The sequence below is a fragment of the Rhineura floridana genome, chromosome 22, assembly GCF_030035675.1.
Source record: "Rhineura floridana isolate rRhiFlo1 chromosome 22, rRhiFlo1.hap2, whole genome shotgun sequence".
Lineage (NCBI taxonomy): Eukaryota > Metazoa > Chordata > Lepidosauria > Squamata > Rhineuridae > Rhineura > Rhineura floridana.
This window is the reverse complement of record NC_084501.1, coordinates 2531004-2555029: the sequence shown is the minus strand read 5'-3', so window position 1 is coordinate 2555029 and position 24026 is coordinate 2531004. Positions and strand designations below refer to the sequence as shown.

The window sequence follows — 24026 nt, the reverse complement described above, 5'->3', positions numbered from 1 at the left end:
CAAGAATGCAAAACAAATTTAGTTCCCAGCATCAAAACAGTTAGTGGCGTCGTGAAGAAGCAGATTCGTCAAAATAAAATAGACCAAAAAGAGAATAGTCCCAGACAATATAATATTCCTCGGAATAGAAATCAGGAATAGAAATCCCTCTTCTGTTTATTATCTTTAGAATGCACTTCCAGGACAGCTTTTTGCGACAGAAACAGAGATAAACTGTTAATTTCGTGAATAACAGATAAGAGTTATAGCTCACCCAGAAGTTTTCCAAAGCCGATCAATCTGACAAATCTCCTTTTGCTGTAACAATTTAAACCAAGTAAAAAAAAAATAATAGAAAGAAGGGTGCTTGCCTGTTAGTCCGTTCTCTCTTTAAAGAAAAGATAAACGTATCGCTTAAACAGATAGAGCTTGTTAGAAAGTCCGTCCGGCATTGTTGGCTGGACCTTATCTCATAAATTAATGAAATCCAGTCCTCCCAACAAAAACAGGCTTTTGAGGTTGATCTCTACGTTTCTCCCTGCCCGGGAGAAATTTCATCAGTCAAAAAAAAAATGTTCTGACTGATTTATATCTGAATAAGCTTCTTTTGAGGCGGGAGCCCGTCCCAAAAGCAGGCACAAGCGAAGTCACCCTTCCCGGAAGTTCTCATCCATTATTTTCTGAAACATAATTTCTTCCATGGTCTCAGCCACTTTCCTGATTGCCATTCTTAAGACCACAAAAACAAAAATTATTTCAGTCACAATTGGGTTAATATTCCAGGCTCCATGAAGTCACAGTGTAGACAATACAGCCTGCCTTATCTCTTATGTTCAGGAATACAAAACAGGTTTAGTTCCCAGCTTCAAAAGAGTTAGTGGCGTCGTGAACAAGTAGATTCGTCAAAATGAAATAGACCAAAAAGAAAATAGTCCCAAATATATAATGCTCCAAAGTTCATAAATCAAATTTATTTTTTTTCCCCTCCTCGAAATAGAAATCCCTCTTCCGTTTGTATCTTTAGAATGCACTTCCAAGTCAGCTTTTTGCAATAAAAACTAAGATAGGCTTTTTCAATTTCTTTCCTCCTTAGTTTCGTGAATAAAGGAGAAAATTTTTAACTCACCCAGAAGATCTTTATAGCTGATTCATTGACAAAACTCTTTTTGCAGCAACGATTTAAACAAAAAAAAAAATATAGAAAGAAGGATGCTTGCTTGTTTAAGTCCGTTCTTCTTTAAAGAAAAGATAAACGTGTTGCTTATTCAGTTAGAGCTTGATGGACGTCCTCCGGCATTGCTGGCTGAACCTTCTCTCATAAATTAATGAGATCCAGTCCTCCCAAACAAAAACAGGCTTTTATGGTTAATCTCTACGTTTCTCCCTGCCCAGGAGAGAATCTTCACCAGTCAAAAAGAACGTTCTGACTGATTTAAGCTGAAAAAGCTTCTTCTGAGACGAGAGCTCGTCTCAAAAGCAGGCACAAGCGAAGTCACCCTTCCTGGAAGTCCAAGAGAAAACATTCTTAACACTTAAACTATGTAAGGAAAAACAGCCAATGGTTAAATCGTCACATAAAACACAATGCATAAATGGTTACATTCAACATTACAATTGAAATAAAACAAGTATCATGGTCTTGAAACACACTGCAGGTTTGTACAAAGTTCATCTTCAAAAGATCAGATAGTCAGCTTAATCGATCAGTCTGTGGGTTGCTGATGCTAATCAGAAATTCAAATGATGAGAAAAACAGTTTATTGCAGCAGCTTTCTTTCTGGAAGGAAAAAGTACGGAGACTGTATTTCTCAGAACCCACCTTTCCCCGTGTGACTTTTAGAAATGCCTTTTCTCCCACTGGCATGGGCAGAGGCAATAACAGCCTTTGGTTAGCTGCTCCTGGAAAAATCTCCAAGTCCCACTGGCATGTCGGGGTGGGAATTCATCAGATCCTTTAAAAACAGTCCTTCTGAGGAAAACAAAGCATCAGGGTCCCATGGTTGAGAGGGCATCTGTGTTTCTTTGCTTTAACTGCAAATAACCATATTGGTGGAATACAAGAACTGAAAAAGGTTGAATCCAAAAGATTACTACTTCTCACACATAATTTCCCCCTTTTACTAATGACAAGGAACATTAGTGGGAAGAGACTGTGCTTTAATTCTAGACTGATTACAATGCTATTCATAAAGTTCATGAAATATAATACAATGCACAATATAAATAACCTTGATATCTTTCCCTGAGGACCTTTTTCTTTAGCCTCAGAGATTTACATATCCATTTGGTCATAATTAAAGACAAACCCTATTTCAAACACTCTTTTATAGTTGATCTGGGTGAAATCTTGTATGGCATCTGTAACATTCTCTCACATTATAAGACCCGATATAGAATCACTCATTATTTGAATGAGGTATGGAAACATGTGTATGATTCATGCATGTTCTCACATAGATAGCCAAACACTAAGTTGTAATGTTGTTTTTCCACATCATTAATATTTTTGCACACATCTGTACATACCATACAGCTTGGCCTTCAACATTTGAAAACAGATCTCTACTAAAAGAAAAGGAGGGGTGAAACCCTCATGCACCTTTGTATTTACACTTTTTGCAGCCTTATATACAGGCCATTAGTAGTGAAAAAGATACAATTAAGAAAGGTTTCTGACAGACAAACACACAACAGGTTTCCCTAGCCTCTGATCATGTGCAGAGGTTGCTGGAAATATACAGAAATACTGGGAAAAACAGGAAAAGGAGCCCCAGAGAGGAAAATTAAGTTTCTCTTTGCAAGATGCAAATCCATCTGTAGAAAAAGTTCACAGATATAGGAAGGAAGAGAAGCCGGCATTTGTGATAAAAACAGAACATTTTGTAGCTACTAAACTTAATAATAAGGGCTTTTACAATTTCCCAAATTCGTCTCGTTGGTCATGACTTGGCTGAAAAGAATTAGCATAGTTAAAACAAAACATGCATATCACACCCTTTAAGCTGGCCCATTAAAGAATACCATATTACTGTACCTCCTGGGTACTGAAGTCCTAGATTTGGGATGCATGCACACAACTAGGACTGGAGGGAGAAAACACATCAAACGGTTTGTCCTTCCACTGCTTGACTATGAAAACTTGTACCTTCAATGAGGCCCAAAGAAAATATTTAGTCCTGCATGCATCTTTATCAATATCTCTGTAAGTCTTATCCTTATGTCTGAATACGCTTTCCTTGTTTCTTACCATAATTCATCCAGTGTCTGTAACCATTGGACTTTATTGGCTTCCATTTGTACCCTCTCAGGGAATTTTCACCAGTGAACACCCTGTTTGCAAATCAATTCCTCTGGGTTCCTTGTTACTCATCTTATCAAGGACTGCATGCAATAACACATTTACATCAGTGCCAAAATTTTGCACACACAAGTGACAAAGCAACTCCCTGTTGGAATCAGGGCTTTGCAACTTGTCCATTTGCATACAGATGGTATCAGAAACCAGCTGCTGTTTTGGAAGCCAAATTGTATTAATTTTCAAAGTAAATTCAATGTCTGGATAGACTCTTCGTGAAGCTAGAAGCTCTATACTTTGAGTCTTGTTTTGTTCTAAAGGCTGTTTGCCAGCAAGAGATTGTTCCTCAGGAAAATAATGTTCATTAGCAAAAGACTGTGGTGTACTAGACCCAAGGGAAGCATTCAAATCAGTATTTTTTTCCATGGAAGTGGACACATCTTGTGTGTTTTCAAGCAACTCTGAAGCATTTAAGCAAGGGCCTGCACTTTCAGAAGATGCTTTTGTATGTTCCCCTTTAAGAACATTAATAGGACTTTGCTCAAAGACAGGAGCCCTCCTGGTTTCAACTGTTTCTTTTTCCTTTTGTGCCAAAGAAGGTCTTGCATTGTGATCCATGACACTCTATTCTAGGAGAGAATCACCTCCTCCTGTAGCTACAAAATTTGTGCTAAAGATCTCTAGTTTTGCAGGCTGGATTATTATTAAAAACACAAGCCTGGTTTTCTTACCAATTTTCCTAGTTCCCAAATGGTGACCCCCAATTTTTCCAAATTGTGCTGCATTACAAAGGAAATGTTGCCAGCCTTTAAAAGGACGTTCTCAAAAGTCATACAAAAACACAAGTTCTCTTTGTTAAGTTTCTCTTTACAAGACAAACAAGGAACACATCAGATTAAAAACACTACATGTTACTCAACACAAAGCAATTGTTTTAATTTCTCAACAGCTGCAGAATAAAAAAATCAATCCACTGTGTTACTTTAAAAAGAAGGGGGAATGCTTTGTATCTTCTTACACAGACTGGAGAAAACAACCTGGGAAAAAAACTTCTCCGAACAAGGAGAGAGAGAAAAACAATTTGCAGCTGAATTCTTTAAATCAGACAGTAAAAAAACTTCTCAAGTTCTTAACACTATACCAGTGACAAAAGGGAGATCCTAGCTTCTGCCAGGAAAGGCAAGTGGGATAAAAAGATTAAACTTTTAATCATATACAAATACATAATTAAAACCCTCTGTCCTCTGGTCAGTCGAGAACTAATTCCTGTAATTAAAACATGATTTATGTGCTCAAAAACAATGCAATATACACGATAGACTGAAAGAAATAACAGTCATACCACACGGTAAAACAGGCAGCGGCTTCGCCCCTTTACTGAAAGGATGAAACTGAAACTAGGACTGGAGCAGAGCAAAAAGGAATGTATTCTCTTTTCTTCATCCTAAAACAATCCACAAATTTGCCCAAAACATTTCTCACCCATTCTCTTTCACTGTCTATGTAGCTCAAACCTTCTGTCTACTTTAGCCTAGGGAAGAGGACCATCTCTATACTCCCTGTTCCTCAGCTCTCTTAATCACTTGCTTCAACAAACAGAGCAAATCCCTTCACACTAACTTCAAAGATTGCTAAAGGAACAGATTAGGTTCTTTAAGTCTTGTGAAAAACAAAGGCAGCAAACAGAGATGTTTTAAACAGCAATAGCCAAGGGGGAACAATTCTCTTACAACATTTCCACAGAAAACCTTTATACATACACTTCAAGAAACCTTCACACATTCACACATGAGTACTCAATTCATACACATCTGTTTAAACAAAATCATTCTCACTTCCCGGGAAAATGCTACACACACGGGAGCCAGACAACTGACTCCATTCCATTCCATTCCAACCACATCTTATGCCCAACCATCCTTTTTCTCTTTTTCTCGCAAGCGCATGACCATTTCATACAAACATTTACAACAACTTTATCCCATGTACCCAGGGTTCTACAATGCTTTTTTTCTTCGTGACGCCTGCTCTCAGTTTCCGGGTTTTTCACCTGTTTCCTCAAGAAAAATCTGACTCATCTTGTGTTCAACACTCAGAGTCAATTGGGAGTTTCCACATTCCCCTGGATCCCCTGAGCTTTTCAGCAGGCCGTCATCCACATCTCCCTCTCCACATACACTGGCAATGCTTACCAGATTCTAACAGGAGAGGAGGAAATCCGCGTCCGGATGAGCGTTGGTTCGTCTGAGTCTTTATGGGAGCCCTCGATTACTACTTACGTGGTGCTTGCTCTCCGTCTGCCCGGCCCTAGGGACAGGTCAAAACGACCTGGAGCTCTCTTACCCTAGCTCTCCGGCGCGGCCCAAGCACCCGCAAGGTTTACCAGAGGACTCCTGGCTGGCTCGCCAGAACTGTTACACTAGAAGTAAGGTTCGTTCCCGCTGGTTGAGGCCCAATATCAAACAACGGAGACTCAGAATAGCAACCAAGGCCTAGTTTATTGTCACTTGCAAGTCGAGAGCTCACAGTAGACTCGTGTCAGTCTGTGAGATCTAAAAGTTACAGTAACACAGATATAGTTTCTTGTTTCCAGGCGGTTTCACATGCATTCCAAAGGTGGGGGTTAGTCATGCTCTGTACTGCAGATAAGAAATGAAGCTGCTAGCTTGTTCATTTGTTTGATACTTTTCAGTTTGCTGAGTCCTGCTGATTCCCTTAATATTGCCAACTTATCAAAGGTCATTGTCATCATTCTACATGTGTTGTCAGCATTTCTATAGGTACAGAAAAACTTCCAATTTTCTTATATTACAGCAGCAGGGGCCCCTCTCAGTGCAAGGGGCCTCAACTAGTGCCCAGCCTGGTTGCTTGCTGGCACCAGGCCTGATCAACATAAATGAATTTAGCACACAGTATTTAAAGATAATTTCATTAATTACACTGAATATCAGTTCACTAGATAAGCAAATAGTTTGCCTATCTAATAAATCGGCATTCATGGTTCAGCAATTTATCTAATATACTTTACTGGAATTCAAAAGAAATCGTAGATAGTATCTGTAAACATTGTTTGTGATTACTAAAATGAAGGGTAGAAATTACCAATTGTTTTGCATTGTTTAAGAAAAAGTCATTTACTACTATAATTAATGAACTACCTAATTACTTGGTAGCCTTTTGCATGACTTTCATTTTGGTGGAGCTATCCTTTCAATTGCCAAAAGACACTCAGCTGGGGTGAGAGCTGTTGCGTCAGCAATGAAGCCGCTTATACTGAAGCAGGAGACTCTGCCCCTTCCTGGCTCTCTGTCAAGCCCTGATCCAAGCAGGTGTTTCCATGCACTTACCCCTCCTCCTGAGTAGCCTCTTGTACAGCTAGCCAGGCACTTTGGTGGCAGCTCTGAAGTTCCTGCCTGGCTCACTGGCTCCTCTGCTCCTGTGGCCCTGGGGGAGATGAAGTGTGTGGGGGGAGAGGTCTGAGAAGCCAGCCAGGAACCCAGGCAGTTGGTGCAGGGACCTCCAGTCCTAGGGCACCAGGCCTATCGAGATCCCATGGCTCCTCAGGGACCTTGGTAGTCTGCTGGAAGGTACAGCTCCCCTGGCTCCTCATCTGAAGAGCCCTCCGGTTCAAGACACGGTATCCATAGCCCGCCCTCTTTGTGCTGCTATGCCATCAGCACTTTCCTCTGAGAAAGAATTTATAACTCATTGATTATTAATCTGCCTATAGTATACTATTTATGATAATCTGTGGCTAACATACTAAAGCAGCTTAAAAGAGGAAGCGGCTAGAAACTGAATAAGGATAGGGAAAACAAGAAGTTGTGGTCAGCAAAGAATGTCACAAGGAATGTTGGTTTGAATGGCAGGCCACCCACAGGCAGCTGGTATGCACTGGCTTTTTAGGTTAGGGGAGGGTACCAGTTACCTGGCACATGGATGGGAGTACATAATAACAACAATAGTATTGCACATTTACGATCAATAGTGCCATCTCTTCCTGTTGCTATGTTAATGACCAAGTGCCCCCGCCGCAGGTAGCCATTCTTAAGATCTGCAGGGGGGCCTAATAGAACAGCCCTCCCCCATCCCTTGCAATTATTCTGTCTAGTGTTGTGCCAAACCCACTTTCCTGAAACTCTTTGCTCTCTGTGAAAGACACACCATTTTTTCTGCCTCTTTCGAACATTTTGTCGAACAATCACAGAGGTGGTGGTGGTTCCCCACTTGTAGCCCATATATAGGTAAATATAATGTATAGCCAATATCCAATGTAGAAAGCATATTTGCTTTTAGCCTGAAGGTCCGTGTCCCCTACAGAGCCCACCGCACTTCTTAGGTATTCAGCTTGTGAATGTTCCTGGCAGAGGGATGGGTCAGAAGACGGTCGTTAGCAGCACAGGTGTCTTATCAATTGCTTCTAACAAGCTTGAGGCGAGTGTGAGATAAGCGCATAGCTTGCCAAGAGATGGTTTAAAGGTGCCAGGACGCCTTGGCTATCTGCATCATTAATTAGTAGCATGATATAGCCTTTTCTAGCAATTAATACGTATTTGAAGGTGCCTTGTTAACCCAAAGATCAATAGAATAATATGCTGAGATGCGATGACTTGATGCTTTGCATTAATCAATCATTTATGTAACTTCATCATTGTGCTGGTAAACATGTATGCTATAAAAGTGTCTCTTGTGCCCAGTATGTGTGTTCAGTTTGACACCAGCTTCTGCAGGGCTGTGTCTCTGATCCACTTTTATTGAGGGCACCTGCTGTGTGCTGTAACTCAATAAACGTTATCTCTTTGTAAGCAAACCTCGTGTCTGCATCTCATCTCTGGTATTCTAGCAACCTGAAGCGTTACACCACTCCAGCGATAAGGCATAAGATGAAGGGAGGGAGCACAGACTTATTTTTATTTATTTATTTATTTATTTGATTTACATCCCACTCTTCCTCCCAGCAGGAGCCCAGGGTGGCAAACAAAAGTACTAAAAACTTTAAAACATCATAAAAACAAACTTTTAAACACATTAAAACATGTTTAAAAATGTTTCTTAAAAAAGCTTTCAAAACATCATCTAAGATTAAAAACATTTTTTAAAAAAATCAGGTTTAAGAACATATTAAAAAGCAATTCCAACACAGATGCAGACTTGGGCCCTTCTTAAGGCTGAAAGGTTAGGGTTGCCATATTCCAGTTCCACAAATCCGGGCAAGCTAATTTGCATATTATGCAAATTATATTATGCAAAATATTTGCATATTATATTTGGATTGTCCAGTTGTTTTGTTTTTGTGCCTAGGAATTACCACCAAAAACTGGGGAAAGATGTGAGAAATCTTTTTTTTAAAAGCAACATTTTCAGCCTTAAATGCCTAGACTCTAGTTTCCAACACTATGGAGTATTTATTGATTGATTAAGAGGATTTATATCCTGCCCTTTTGCTGTTAAAAACAGAGCTCAGCACAGCTTACAAATATAATGAAAACAATAAAAATACACAATCAATATAAAAACATAATAAAAACACAAAATAGCAACAAACATAAAGTAAGTCAAGGCAGCAGTACGGTTAACCATATACGATATATTTCAAAGATGTGGTGGGTGGAGAAAAACAAGAAGCCAAAATGTTAGTAAAAGGAGTCTTTCACACCACATGCTCAGCTCTAAATACTGTTGCAGCAAGTTTTACAAGTTCCTCCAGTATTCCACTGGTGCAGGCACTCAGACATTCAAAGTATCTGTATGTTTCTTAGGTTTTATAAAAGCAGAGCTTTGCTTAACTCAAAATTTCTTCTCCCTTTGATCAACCACATCTACACAGGTTCCACCTCCATACTCAAAATGAAACTGGGCCTGGAAGTGTGCAACAACCCCACACATACCTTGCTAATTAGATTACCAATGCCAGGATGTCTGTCTTTTCGACTACTCTCCTGTCCCCCCCCCCACTGGGCATCATGAAAGACCCAGTCCTGGGCTCAGAAAGAAAATAAATATCTGGTCCTCTTCAAAGTATTGATAAGCCTCTTGTTTTAATTGAAATAATAATTTTAAATTCTTGCTCTTATCACTAGTGGGAGTTAATTATCTTGCATATGCTGCTGTTGCTTCTATGGCTGTAACGGAGTGAGGTTAAAGATAAGTGAATTGCAAATAGGAAAAAAACAACACAAAAGGCAGTATCACTTTCCTAAATGTAATGCCTTACCAACCACAACAAGATTCCTATGAGTAAGGCAGAAAACTCAGCATCCCACAACCAGTCAGGATTCATAACCACAAACCCACACTAAAAAATCCTAGCAGACAGTCAGCCAAGGTCACAGAAATCCCTGTGCAGCACAACCTGACCTGGGGACTGCAGTTAATGCAGAATGCTGCAGCACAATTGCTGACATGAGTGAGATCCTATCAGCACATTACACCTCTGCTCTGAAATCTGCATTGGTTGCTGATTTGCTACCAGGCCAAGTTCAAGCTGTGCTTTCCATGTTATGGGTGCCACATAGTACTTGTTCTGCTCTTGTAAGAAATCAGTCCTGTTAAGTGGCAGCACCTACACTTTGGAACTCCTTGCCTATTGACATAGGAAGACGCCTCTTTTCAGCACCTGCTAAAATCAGTTTTCTTGAGGCAAGCCTCTCCAGGCTTGTGGAAGCTATTGTGTTTTTAAATCTGTTTTTAACTCATTGTTCGTTTTATTATTTTGAATGTTTTTAAGTATCTGTCCTTAACGTTTTTGCCAATAATTTTATTGTTTTAATTCTTTCTGTAAACCGCTGTGAGATTTTTTACAATAAAGCGGTATATAAATGTTGTAAATAAAAATAAATAAATGTTGGAGTCACTGTGGCCCTTGAGTCTCTTTCCACTTTTAGGAACCAAGGAATCTGCCTTATACTGATTCAGGCCATTTCATACCATGATTTCTTAAATGCAACACCATACCAACCACAACAAGATTCCTATGAGTAAGGCAGAAAACTAAGCATCTCACAACCAGTCAGGATTCCTAACCAAAAACCAAAAATATGATAAATGAAGAAATATTTATATAAGCATGACTATCAAATATATTTATTATTTACACAAACTGTAAATATATTTATAGTGCAATCCTAGGTTTATTTATTCAGAAGCAAGTCCCAGTGTATTCAGTGGGGCTTACTCAAACAGGGACAGAAATGCAACCTCAAGTGATAAGCAACTTCATTCACACAACCCAAAATTCCAAATCATGCCACTTTATGCTGTTTTGCAACTGTTTATACTTGTTTTTATGGTTATTGGATTTTAAATGGCTTTATTTCTTGTTGTGAGCTGCCTTGGTTTCCAACCCTACCTCACAGGGTTGTTGGAAAGACTCCATACACGCACACGCACACACTGCAGATGTATAAATACATACAGCCCATATAATAGTTTATTGTCAAACCAGTTGGTCATTGCAGAAAAATCAGTATTAGTTTTTAAAAAATCAGTATTAGTTTCCTACAGAATAAAAACTGTAATACCTAAGTAAGCCGTGCCTACTTGCTTTAAAATAGGACTGGAGGGGGGACACAGAAAGAGTTAGAACACAAACACAATTCTTTTTTACATTCACTCCAAAGTCCCATTGATTTTCAGCACATTCATAACCATGTCTACTCAAAAGTAAGTCCTATTGAATTCAATGGGATTTACTCTGGGCATATGGGATTAGCATTGCTTTTACAAAAAGCAAGTATTGGGAAGGTTTTCAAAACACTGCGCAAGATCTGACTCCTGCACACAAGAGGAAAAAAAACTGAAATGCATATACTTACCCAATTTATGAGATTTTCAGATAAATGGGGGGAAACCACCATTTTGTTTTCTAGACACTGCCTCAGGTCAATGAAACTGAAACACAATCCTGGCTTCACTGATTGGCTGCAATCCTGAATGGGCGGGGTTAAAGCTACGAAGTGCTATAGTATACAGTACTGTTTAAAGAAAGATTTAACAGTCAGGGGGGCCGCTGACGTTTTTATGTATATCTCGAGAACCGGACCACCTAGAAACTTAATTTTTTAAAAAAATTAAAGCTGAGAATCCGGGCCACCTAAGGGGCTAGCCGGGTGCCAAGTGGCATGCAAAGCATCCGGGTAAAACCCGGCTAACCAGGCAATATGGCAACCCTATTAAAGGTTTTCAAATCCCACAACTGAGCCTTGAATTACAATGGGAGCCCCGTACCACGGTTTGTATGTTAATTCTCTCTTTTTTATTTTTCCAGGGAAAACTGGTCTATGCTAATCAAGGCAAAATGAGTGACTATGAATACCTGATCCAACAGCAGATTGATCTCAGTGGCACAATAGCCATCACCCGTTATGGAGGGGCTGGCCGAGCAGCCAAGGTAAACCTGGAGGGGTTCATGTTTTTGTCTAGCAATCCGATTTCATGGGATTCTTTGAAAGAACAATTCCAAAATCCAGAATAGGGTAATACCTTTGTTAGGCCAACCAAAATGTTACAAAATAATGAGCAAGCGTTTTGAGTTCTTCATCAGAAATCTTCATCAAGGCAAGACGTTATCCAAAGCTGGGCTGAGGGGGGAAAATTGTTGGCTAATGTTGGTCATGGAGCCTGCATTTATCACAGTCTTTTAAATATGTAACGTGGGAAGAGGTAGCGGACAATTAGATTGGCCTGTCCTAGGTGTTATGCAGGTTTCAGATTGCACCTAGGGACTTATCCACATGGGAGTATTATTTTGTACTAAAGATGCTGTTTTTACCTCCATTTTCTGTTTGCACTGTCCACAGCAAGGGCTCAACACCAGCTGCAAATATGGTGTTTTTTATTCACACTGAGGGGTATGATCAATCATGCAGTGTCCTAATGACCATACCCTCTAATTTAACATTTCCACTCCCACTGGTTGCTTGGCAACCAAACACGCTCAGTTTGTTCTACCAGCTGCAGTACGTTCCATTTAAAAAAACACGGAAGTGTGATTATATTTTCACTGGTACAGTACAGCTGAAATACAAATCTTTGTTTGAGCAGTGTTAAGCTTTTGCTCACAAGTTAGGGGGAAAAGAAAAATAATGGCACTGTTTGCAGCAACATAAAAATGGAGGAGAGCAGCCAGAAGTTGGGAGGAGAAGAGGGTTGCGCTTCAGGAAAGGCAGCAGTGGAGACCCTAATCAGAGTGGTGGTGGGGGCATAATTAGAAGAAAATAAATATATATTCTGAAGGCATGCTTAAGAAGAACTTGCTGGAGCTCCCCCGCCCCTGTGTAGTTTCTTTTACCAGCTGGCCAGTGTCAGAGGAAGGAGTTCAATCCAGATCTGACATCCAGGCCTCCCAACATGTGCATGGATCTTGTCTTGGCAGGCAATCAACGGTGCCAAATTTGGAGTGATCGGAGTGGTGGTGTACACAGACCCAGGGGACATAAATGACAACAAGGCTTCACCAGAGGAGGCTTACCCCTATTCGTGGTACCTTCCCCCCTCAGGCGTGGAGAGGGGTTCCTATAATACCCACTTTGGAGACCTGTTGACTCCTTATTACCCAGCCAAAGGTGAGATTGTTGAGGTTGCTTCAGGGCTGGGTTGCAAATGCAAAATTTGCATCAAGACTCTACTCCGTCCCACTCCAATGTTTAACTGTTCTGTTGATGTTCCTCCACAGAATCAATTCCTAAAGCATACCTTGCTGCATTTCACTAATGGAAATAAGAATGTGCTAGTAAAACTGTCTTCTCCTACCAAGAGTTACTGCCTGAACCCACTTTACATTTCACATTAAGCTATAATATGTTAAAGGCTACCTTTATGTTGGTTTTTGGCCAACAGGCACACAGAGTGGTGTACAAAGAATAATTTTAAAAGCATGATAAAAATGCAAGCAAAGTCACCAAAACAGGAAGGATAGCACTATTGTTTGAGTTGGAAGAACCTTGGAGGTTATCTAGCACAACCCTCTGCTCAGTGCAGGCTCTGCAATGCAGAATGCAACTACAGCATCCCTGACAGGTGGCCATCCAGCTTTTATTTATTTATTTATTTATTGCACTTGTATACCGCCCCATAGCCAAAGCTCTCTGGGTGGTTTACAGCAATCAAAAACATTAAAACAAATACACAATTTAAAAACATATTTTAAAAACAATTTAAAACACAATTTTAAAATTCAAAACAATATAAAAACAATTTAAAAACACAAGCTAAAATGCCTGGGAGAAGATGAAACTCTTGACATGGCGCCGAAAAGATAACAGTGTTGGCGCCAGGCTCACCTCGTCAGAAAGATCATTCCATAATTTGGGGGCCACCACTGAGAAGGTCCTCTCCCTTGTTGCCACCCTCCGAGCTTCCCTTGGAGTAGGCACCCAGAGGAGGGCCTTTGATCTTGAATGTAGTGTACAGGTGGGTTCGTATTGGGAGAGGCTTTCCATCAGGTATTGTGGTCCCAAGCCGTGTAAGGCTTTATAGCTTATAACCAGCACCTTGAATCGAGCTCGGAAACATACAGGCAGCCAATGCAAGCAGGCCAGAATTGGTTTTATAAGTTCGGACCGTCTGGTCGCTGTTACCAATCTGGCCGCTGCATTTTGCACAAGCTGCAGTTTCCGAACCATCTTCAAAGGCAGCCCCATGTAGAGTGCATTGCAGTAATCTAATTTGGAGGTTACCAGAGCATGGACAACTGAAGCCAGGTTATCCCTGTCCAGATAGAGACATAGTTGGGCCATCAACCAAAGTTGGTAGAAGGCATTCCATGCCACCAAGGCTACCTGAGCTTCAAGTGACAGAGATGGTTCTAGGAGAACCCCCAAGCTACGAACCTGCTCCTTCAGGGGGAGTGCAACCCCATCCAGGACAGGTTGGACATCCACCATCCGGTCAGAAGAACCACCCACTAACAGCATCTCAGTCTTATCTGGATTGAGCCTCAGTTTATTAGCCCTCATCCAGTCCATTGTCGCAGCCAGGCACTGGTTCAGCACATTGACAGCCTCACCTGAAGAAGATGAAAAGGAGAAATAGAGCTGCGTGTCATCAGCATACTGATGACAACGCACTCCAAAGCTCCGGATGACCGCACCCAACTGTTTCATGTAGATGTTGAACAGCATGGGGGACAGAACTGACCCCTGCGGAACCCCATACTGGAGAGTCCAGGGTGCCGAGCAATGTTCCCCAAGCACCACCTTCTGGAGCCGACCCGCCAAGTAGGAGAGGAACCACAGCCATGCAGTCCCTCCCACTCCCAACTCAGCCAGTCTTCCCAGAAGGATACCATGGTAGATGGTATTGAAAGCTGCTGAGAGATCAAGGAGAATCAACAGAGTCACACTCCCCCTGTCTCTCTTCCGACAAAGGTCATCATACAGGGTGACCAAGGCTGTTTCCGTGCCAAAAACAGGCCTGAAACCCGACTGAAATGGATCCAGATAATCGGTCTCATCCAAGAGTGTCTGGAGTTGGCCTGCAACCATTCGTTCCAGGACCTTGCCTAATTACTTCCACTGAAGGAAAACCCATCGCCTCCTCAGGCAAATCTGTTCCACTGTTGAGCTGCTGTTACCATTAGGCATATTCCTCCTAAGGACAGTGGGAAAATTAGATTTTCTTCACATTTAAAGCCGAATCTATCAAATTTGCAGTTTCCAAAGCAATATGAGAACTGAAAAACAGCCATCCTTCAAAATTTTCACTAATCTGAATTTTGCAGTGCAATTCTCCAACCAATGTTTACAAGAATCCATACATTAGAGGAAAGTGTGCACAAAAAATGAATATATGAGTAAAAATAATGCTTCATACTAGGAGAAATTGCTTGCAAAAATGCATACATTAATAAAAACTGCAAACCAAAATATGTTAATTAGGAGAAATTTGCTCTAAAATGCTGAAGAATTTTCATGTGGATTGAAAAAGAAAACCCACAAACTGCTGCAGAGGTGTGGAGAACTGAATTTAAGATTGGAAAAATGAAAAATGGAGATAACTGAAATCGACAGATCCTTCCATCCCTAGAACTTTTTCCAATGTGTAGCTGAAATCTGCTTCCTCTGCATTGCAATTTCCACCTGTCTGGTTCTAGTCCTGCCCTCTTGGGCAAGCGAGAAAGAGATTGCTCAGGTGTTCATATCTTGCCTCCCCTTCATCTTTCCTTCTCCAAGCTAAATGTGCCCACCCCCAGCCCATCTCTTTCACCCGTTCCCCATAGGATGTGGTTTCCATACCCTTCATCTTCCTTGTTGCTGTCTTCTCAGCAATTGGTCACTATCCTTGAAATGTGGCACCCAGAACAGGACCCAAGACTCCCATTGCAGCCTGATCAGCATAGAGTAGAATGGAACTATTAAAATGAGCAGGTACCTGCAGGAGTCAGAGGGCAAAACCAGGAGTGTAGTCCTCATGAAATGGGCTCCATGTGGGCCCAGAAACATTCTTCAAAGAAAGAAAAGCTGGGGGGGGGGGCGGCAGCTGGAGACTATGGCTTTGCCTTACAACCTTCCTTGTTTTGGGGCAGGGGGAGGAAAAGATAATCTGCTGCTGCCTGATAAGTTTGGGGGCTGAGGAGTAACTGGGGGTGTTTTGCCTTTTGAGGGGGTATGTTGCCTGCTTTGTTTTGTTTGTTTGGGATGTGTGGGTATTTTGCCTGTTGGGGGGAGTACATTTTTGTGGGGGGTGGCTTTGAACATAATCAGTTAGTTTTTCTTCTGTGAAATGGATATTGTGGTGCCCATGACAGTTTTTTAGACCTCCGAAAGTGCCCCTCAGCCCATATAGGTTGCCGCGCTGGGCTCCTACTGGGAGGAAGGGCGGGATATCAAATGAATGAATGAATGGTTGGGGACCCCTGGTCTGACTCAGTATGAAGCAGTTTCACAAGGAGACCTTTAATGTGTCCTGTGCCCCACTCTGGTCTATTCATTAGGCAAGGAGCCTGCCGTAGCTGGTGGGGCATCTCTCCCCACTCCTGCAGTTCCGCTTTGGCCAGAGTTGAGCGGTGGTGATCCAGGCTCACAGGCCATCTCTTGGTCACCAGTTCAAGACCCGGTGCAGAGTGCGGTAGAGGCCTAACACCATTGGAAACAAGCCCATCCCTCTTACTCACCTCCTCCTCCTCTCTCCTTGCAGATTTCACCTACAGAATTCCAGAGGACCAGATCACAGGGATCCCTCCAATCCCCACCCAACCCATTGGCTTTGAGGATGCCAAGACACTTATCTGGTGGGTCACTGCAGAGGCATGAAGGAGGGTGATGATATGATATGAAAAGAAGGCTGAGGGGTGCAAGGCGGAGGGGGATTGAAGTTCTCTGACTTGGATGGAAGCTATCCTCTTTCCCTCTTGCTGAAAATAAAATTCCAGGCAGATTAGGGAAATGTGTTTGAAAAGCAAGATTTTGACATTTCAAAACTCAGATTGCAAAATTCTGTTTGAAGGACAGTTTGAAATAAAAAGAAAGAAAAAAACAGCATAAATCTTAAATCTTGTTGGCTGGTCATCATTATTATTATTTATTTATTACATTTATACCCGCCTTTCTTTCCATGCTAGAAACCCAAGGCGGCTTACATATGGTTCCCAGGCGGTCTCCCATCCAGGCACTGACCAGACCTGACCCTGCTTAGCTTCAGCAGGGAGCTGGCCTTGTGTGCCTTCAGACCGTAATCTGGGACCTCTTTAGAGCAGTGACTGGCCCAAGGTCACCCAGAGAGCTTCATGGCTGTGTGGGGATTCAAACCCTGGTCTCCCAGGTCATAGTCCAACACCTTAACCGCGACGCCACATATTACAACATTAATATGTAAATAATTGTATTTAATATTAATGATGCAATATGTAAGGAAGCCAATCACAGCAATTGTAGGAACAGTACCTACGATGCAAATTAAGTAAATTATTCTGGAACATATGTGAATGATAACAATTAGACCACAAATGGCAGTAGGACAGGGCAATTCTGGTCTACTTCATAGTTCAGTGGGAGGTCCATCAAACAGGCCATTTCATGACAACTTAGTTGTGAGCTAACACTCAATAAACTGATTGGAGCAGCTGTTATTATTTTTGAAAAAGAAGCTGATTCTTTGTTAGTTATGGCTTTCAGAAACCAACAATTTCAGGTGCTGCTTAAAAGTTTGACAAAAGAAAAATAGATGCAGGCTCAATCTACAGAGTAATCGTTCTTACTTTTTTGCTATTTTAACAATCCTTCTCATCAGTTTATTGGATGCTGCTTCCCTTTTGTAATACAAGCTCAAAACTGGTCACATTGGAAAGTTTATATGCTGAAATTTTAGCAACATTTCAAAACAGTTCAGTAACAATTACAAGACCTGATAAAATTGAAACAGTCATACAAGTAATAGACTAATGAAAACATCATATGCTTAATATGCACTAAGACAGCCTTTCCCAACTAGTGGGCCACCAGATGTTGTTGGACCACAACTCCCATCAGCCTCAGCCAGCATTGCCAATGGTCAGGAAAGATGGGAATTGTGGTCCAACAACATCTGGTGGCCCACTAGTTGGGAAAGGCTGCACTAAGATTAGCAATCCACTAATAATTCGGAGGAAGGCCTAACAATAGGATTTCAAAAAGATAATCCAAAGAGCAACCAAAATAATTATGTACATCTAGAGCAGCCTTCGTAGCAGGACCCAGCTAGGTGGAAGTGAGCCAAACAGAGAGCAGGGATCAGGGCTTGTTGCAGGACTCACACAGCTGGATGAAACAAGGGTGTTGAAACCATGACATTATGAGAAAGAGGCAGAATAAAAAGGAGGACGCATGTTTTCCCAGGTATGTACAAGCTGAGGGTTAGGCATGCTGGAGTGGCAATGGAGAAAGGACAGGTCTCAGCCTTCACTCTCTTGTACTTGCAGTAACCTGGCTGGCAAACCTGTAACGGAGGAAGGTTGGCAAGGATCGTTGGGCTGCGTCTACCATCTTGGACCAGGATTCAGGGAAGGTGGACCATTCTCAAACACCAGGTTAGGGATGGAGAAATCTGTCCATTTCCATTTCTCTCTGTTTCTCTTTTCTCCAATGTTCTGTTCACCACAGTTCAGTTGGGGGTTGTTGTTCACCAGTGCATTGCTTGGTATGCATGTATCCCCCTCATATACACATTTATGGATACGTTTTTGGTTAGAGAACTTCAGCGCAAAATTCAGACAAGTGCAACCTTTGAACAACAGCTGCGTTTTGGTTTGTGTATTTTTTTTAATGCACTTTATTAAAAATAAAATATGAATACATCGTACTATTCCAGTTCAATTACATGAAAACATTAAAGAAGGGGAAGGGGGTGAACAGAAAGAAAGAAAGAAAATTAGATAGAGTGAGAGGACATTAGGATTAACTCCTTACACCTTCACATTTTTAAACATACTGTATAAAGTATAATATATTACTATATTAAAGTAAATAGATTAAATGGAACTGTTTCATCTTTCACTTTTTCATTTCAAAATTGTATAAACAAAGCCCATTTCTCTACAAATTTATTTTGATGATTATAGTAATCATAAGTACTAATGATAAAAATGACCTATAATAGGAGTGCGGTGGATTATAATCATCAAAATATAATCATTGTGTATTGTTTTATAAGTGTGAAATAAAATGGGAACTGAACCAAAGTTCTCCGCCATACGGTTTGCAAATGAGGCTCCTTCTCTGCTGCATGTGCCACTGGAGGCAGGCAGCTGTGATGCATGTGTCAGATCGCCCAGACCACGTGTTCCACATAAAGGATTTTATTTTGTCATTGTGTAATTGTATCCGCTGCTCTTTGCTTTCTAGTGATGTCCAGGTGAATGTTTATAACCACAGAAGGATCAATGCATCTTCCAATGTGTTGGGGCTGATACGAGGAAGTGTTGAGCCTGGTGAGTTGCCTTGTGCTGCCAGGTGCCTCTTCCCAACAGAGGCATGTGTGTGTGCGTGTGTGCGCATGTGCGCATGGAGGCAGGGGCATTCTCCTGGTGCTGGTGCCACACTCGTAGGGGTCAGCAGAAATGGCAAAGTTGGGGGAGCTTCGGGTTGGCTGTGGCAGCTCCACCGGTGCATATGCACCTGCAAAGAGCTCTCCTGACCTTGCTGTCCAACCTCACCCCATTCCTGTTCTGATTAATGCCACACTGTCACACCCACCAGGTGGGCGCCACTGCCTCCACCCCCTCTCACGAGCCATTGCCGCTCTTCTGCTCCACCTCTCCGGTGCCCCCTTCTTGAGAGGATCTGCTCTAAGGCTTCAGTTGCACCAGGACTGGCCACCTAGAAGCTGTTATGAATGGTTGGTTCAGTAGCTCACCCATATCTCTGTGCTCTGATTGCCTGGGAAATGCAGGGTTCATTTACTTACTGATAAGCAGAAGGTTCTCCAGCACATCCAGTTGGGCTTGGCTCAGAGACAGATGGAGGAGGATGGTGTCGATTCGGCTTTGAAAAGGCTGCAGAACTTGCCAATGGCTACGCTTTGCTTTGGCTAGGCAGACTCTGGAGGAAAGAGATTTGGGTCTTGGCAGCAGCAGCATTCATGTATGTGGGCTCCTTCTGGGAAGTGCTTTTTGCTTTCTAGCAATGGTTAGGTGAACGTCTGTAACCACAGAAGGATCAACACATCTTCCATTCTCTCTCCTTCTGGGAGGAAGGGCAGGATATAAATTAAATAAATTAAAAAATAATGTATAGTCCGAAGACAAAAGTTCATGGACATGCAAACTTTTCCACGTTTGAACTCTCAATTTATAGTATCTTTTAAGCCAGGAGGCCTGAGAAATGTTGGTGCCCAAGGCAGATCACCAAATAGCAACAACATAGAATTGAGGTGCATAGGACCCAGTGCCAATCAAGCTGTGGCAGAAAATCCTGCAACTGCTTCTCGCCTTTGCTGGCAGTAAAAATACAACAATAATAAATTAAATAGTTAGCAATTTGCTGACCTTTCATGACAACCACAATTTAATGCCAGAGATGGCCATGGCACTCTGCCTAATGGTAGGGTTGCCCCTGTGTTTTAAGATCCATGTCACATGCCTAATTCTCTCTGGTTTCTAATTCATTATGCGTTGTCATTGACTGAACAATTGACTGAATTGGAACGCATCATACCATTATTGAACTCCAATCTAATGTATGATCTGGTTTAAGGAATTGCAACCTTAGTGGCAAAATATGGAGAAGATCTGTGCCAGTCTAGGATTAATCCCCACATAATTTCTGGAAATGGCCCAACCGCATGCCTTGAGATGCAATCTTTCTTCCTGTAAAGAATTTTGCTTCCTCAAAATAAATAAATAAATAAATAAATAAAAAGACTAAATATTTTCTCATGATGCTGGAAAGCTTTTGTTATTGGGGAATCAATAAATTAGCTAGGTTTGTTTTGCTTTCTCTAAATTCTCACTACCTGCGTAAGGACAGAAATGTTAAAAATAACAAATACCATTTAGCAACTAAGTCTAGGATTTTTCTTTATTTAATTACAGGCATGGGGCAATTTTCAGGATCACAGCACATAGGGAGGTGACATTTAACCCTCCCCATCCCAGCTTCTCAAAACTCCCTCCTCCCCGCTTGCTGTGCTGCAGTTAAGCTTTGGCACTGCATGGAACTGCCTTTTTAAGGCTAATTGCAATGCACCAGAGGGAGAGGGGAAGAGAGACAAATGGATGGGACTCTTTGAGACCACAGCTGGTCTCAAAAGTCAGCTCCCATGACTGTAATTAAAAAAAGAGAAACCTCCGATGTAGTTGCTGGCTATGAATTTAGCTAGGAAGTTTGACCCTCAGTTTGGCTTTTCTCTTTAGTTTCCTCCAAAATGCACTAGAATTAACTGAATAGCATTGAAGTGCATTGACATGTATCATGGTTTTAGGGACAGCTATATCTTTATATTAAATTCTGCCATAGGGAACCCTTTGCCTTTGGTTAAAGGGACTGCAGCTGGATAGCACGGTTGATAGGACACGACAAAATAGCAGGGAGGCAGAACACTCCCCTCCTATGAGTCACCTGCCCCTTCATTTATGCTCCAGCCCATCACCTCAGTCCATATTTGCATTCACTTATTGTCAAGTTCCTTCCTTCTCCTCTCCTAGACCGCTACGTCCTATACGGCAACCACCGGGACAGCTGGGTGCACGGGGCTATCGACCCCAGCAGTGGGACGGCTGTCATGCTGGAGATCACAGGGGTGCTGGGCAAGATGGTGAAGGAAGGTGAGCTAAGCACATGGGGAGATGCGGTTCCCCTCTTTGCTGGGGCATGAAATGTGACAACTCCAGTTGAGAATTATTTCTTTGTTTCTTTGTTTGTTTCATTTGTATACTGCCCCATAGCTGAAGCTCTCTGGGTGGTTTACAACAATTAAAAACATTAAAAACAACAAATTGAAAAACACATTTTTTAAAAAAAAATAAAAACACATGCTAAAATGCCTGGGAGAAGAGGAAAGTCTTGACCTGGCGCCGAAAAGATAAGTGTAACAGCGAATGTAGTCCAAGGGTCCCTCCCCGCACCCTAACTAGCTGACTTGGCCATTGCCTCTCTCCCCTGCACAGCTATGGAGATAGGAGGATGGGGGGGGGGAACCCAGGATGCCTGAAAGAAAAAGCGTAGATGATGACGTTCCAAATGGATTTATTAAAAATAGTAAAGAAAATATGCCCAACACATTTCGGCCAGACAAATCTCGGCCTTCGTCAGGGGCGAATGTAGAATCTGTAAAGTCATTCAATAGTGATAATACAAATCAGGCAAATAAAGTACAATTCTGCACATAAAAGTGAATCTAGTCACGTTGGGCATATTTTCTTTACTATTTTTAATAAATCCCTTGGAACTTCATCATCTATGTTTTTTCTTTCTGGCATTCTGGGTTCCCCCCACCCCCCATCCTCCTGTTTCGTTGGATGCCATCCACTCCTGCTACTCAGCTATGGAGATAACCTAGGGGCAGAGCTTGGAAAAGTTCCTTTTTTGAACTACAACTCCCATCAGCCCAATCCAGTGGCCATGCTGGCTGGGGCTGATGGGAGTTGTAGTTCAAAAAAGGAACTTTTCCAAGCTCTGCCTAGGGGCCCCTGGCTTCTCCCACCCCTTTGTTTATGCACTGAGTACATTTATACCCTGGCTTTCTTCCATCATGGAGCTCCAGGTGGTATACATGTGGGGGCCCCTCTCCAGGTGGTCTCGCATGCAGGTACCGACCAGAACCAGGCCTGCTTAGCTTCAGCAAGGTGGTGGCTGCATCATGGGCCCTCGGACCAGGCCATCTAGGTCAGGGACGGGGATGCTGTGCTCCACCTCCTGCTCTTGTTGGCCTGCGACTCCCATCGCCTCTGATGGGGAGTTGGAGCCCATCAATATCTGGAGGGCGGCAGATTCCCCATCTGTGGGCTAGGGCCTCTTTCACACAATCAGGCTCACCTGTTGTTCTCTCAGGGTTGTAACCCTGGAATAAGGAACTGTGTCTGCGTCAGCCTGCCCCAACCCGGTGCCCTGCAGATGTTTGGGAGTGCAGCTCCCATCAGCTGTACATCCAGCGTGGCTAGGGATCGGGGATTGTCAAGGGTGATGGGAACCGTCATCCAACAACAGCTGGAGGGCCCCAGGTTAGGGAGGCTCATCTAAATGAGCAACTAGCCTCTGCCCAGCAAGCAAAGAGCACCGCCTGCGACTTTTCACTCTGAGGGCCACATTCCCTCACGGGTAACCACCTGGGGCGACATGCCATTAGAAGGAGTGGGAAGAGCAACTGATGCAACGCTTCTGTTTGCACAATAGCGGCTCCCTCCCGGCCCCGCAGAGGTCTCTATGCGCAGCACACGCAATGGACTCCTCCGTCGGACGAGCAAGAGGCATCATCATCACAGTCCAGGGATACATTCCTTGAGAGCGAGAGCATGCAAGGAGGGCATGGAGCAGGACCAGCCAGGAGAGGGTCCAAGGGCCAGACGGAGAAGTCTGGAGGGTTGCGTTCGGCCCCTGAGGCTGGGCTTCCTCGCCTCTCGAGCTAGAGGCTCTTGATCCCGTCCACCTTTTGCAAGTTAAGGACGATGGTCTGGGCCTGTTTTTTCTTCCCAGGGAAGTGGCGTCCACGAAGGTCCATCATTTTTGGCAGCTGGGGTGCGGAGGAATTTGGCCTCATTGGTTCTACAGAGTACACAGAGGTGAGAGGTCTAGGAGCCTGTCTGGGAGAGAGGAGGAGGAGGAGGAGGCGGCTCGTCCAAATTCTCACAGACCAGAAGAGGAAGAAGAGGGACGGGCATATCTTTTTAGTTGGGTTCAGGCCACACGTATATACTCATATAGTTCAGTTCCCAGAAAGTCTGTCCTCAGAGTCAGGAATCGGGCCAATGCACCAACGTCTGAACCCAGCAACCATTTTATTCTCCTATTACAACATGGCTTAGAATGGGGGGGGGAGGAGGAGGTCCCATCCCATCTCCTGGGTCACTCCTTGTTTCCTAAACGTACTAGGCGGCAGTGGCAGCAGGATCCCTTTTCTTTGTTTTTCTTTCCTGAAGAGGCTGCGAGGCAAACTCTTTCCTTGCCTATGCGGCCCAGAAGCATTGTGGGGAAAGGAAGAGCAGAGGTGGGGGGCTGGGGCGGGGGCTCCCCTTCTTTCCAGCCAGCCCAGACACTGATCAAAGTAAAAGAAAATGGTGGGGTGGGGAGCCAAACACACCTTTAAAAATCAGGAGGTGCCAGGGCCCTCACGGGTGCCATGGGGC

At 42.8% G+C, this 24026-nt stretch overlaps 1 protein-coding gene across 1 annotated transcript in view; it reads left to right on the top strand.

Annotated features, from left to right (window-relative positions):
- Positions 1 to 24026, top strand: part of NAALADL1 (N-acetylated alpha-linked acidic dipeptidase like 1) — a 57866-nt gene that overhangs the window by 9421 nt on the left and 24419 nt on the right. The window contains exons 4-10 of the mRNA XM_061606433.1: positions 11541 to 11663; positions 12648 to 12837; positions 16409 to 16502; positions 18168 to 18275; positions 19090 to 19175; positions 21390 to 21509; positions 23377 to 23462. Of these exons, the coding sequence (XP_061462417.1) occupies positions 11541 to 11663; positions 12648 to 12837; positions 16409 to 16502; positions 18168 to 18275; positions 19090 to 19175; positions 21390 to 21509; positions 23377 to 23462 (807 nt within the window). The remainder of the gene's footprint in view (positions 1 to 11540; positions 11664 to 12647; positions 12838 to 16408; positions 16503 to 18167; positions 18276 to 19089; positions 19176 to 21389; positions 21510 to 23376; positions 23463 to 24026) is intronic.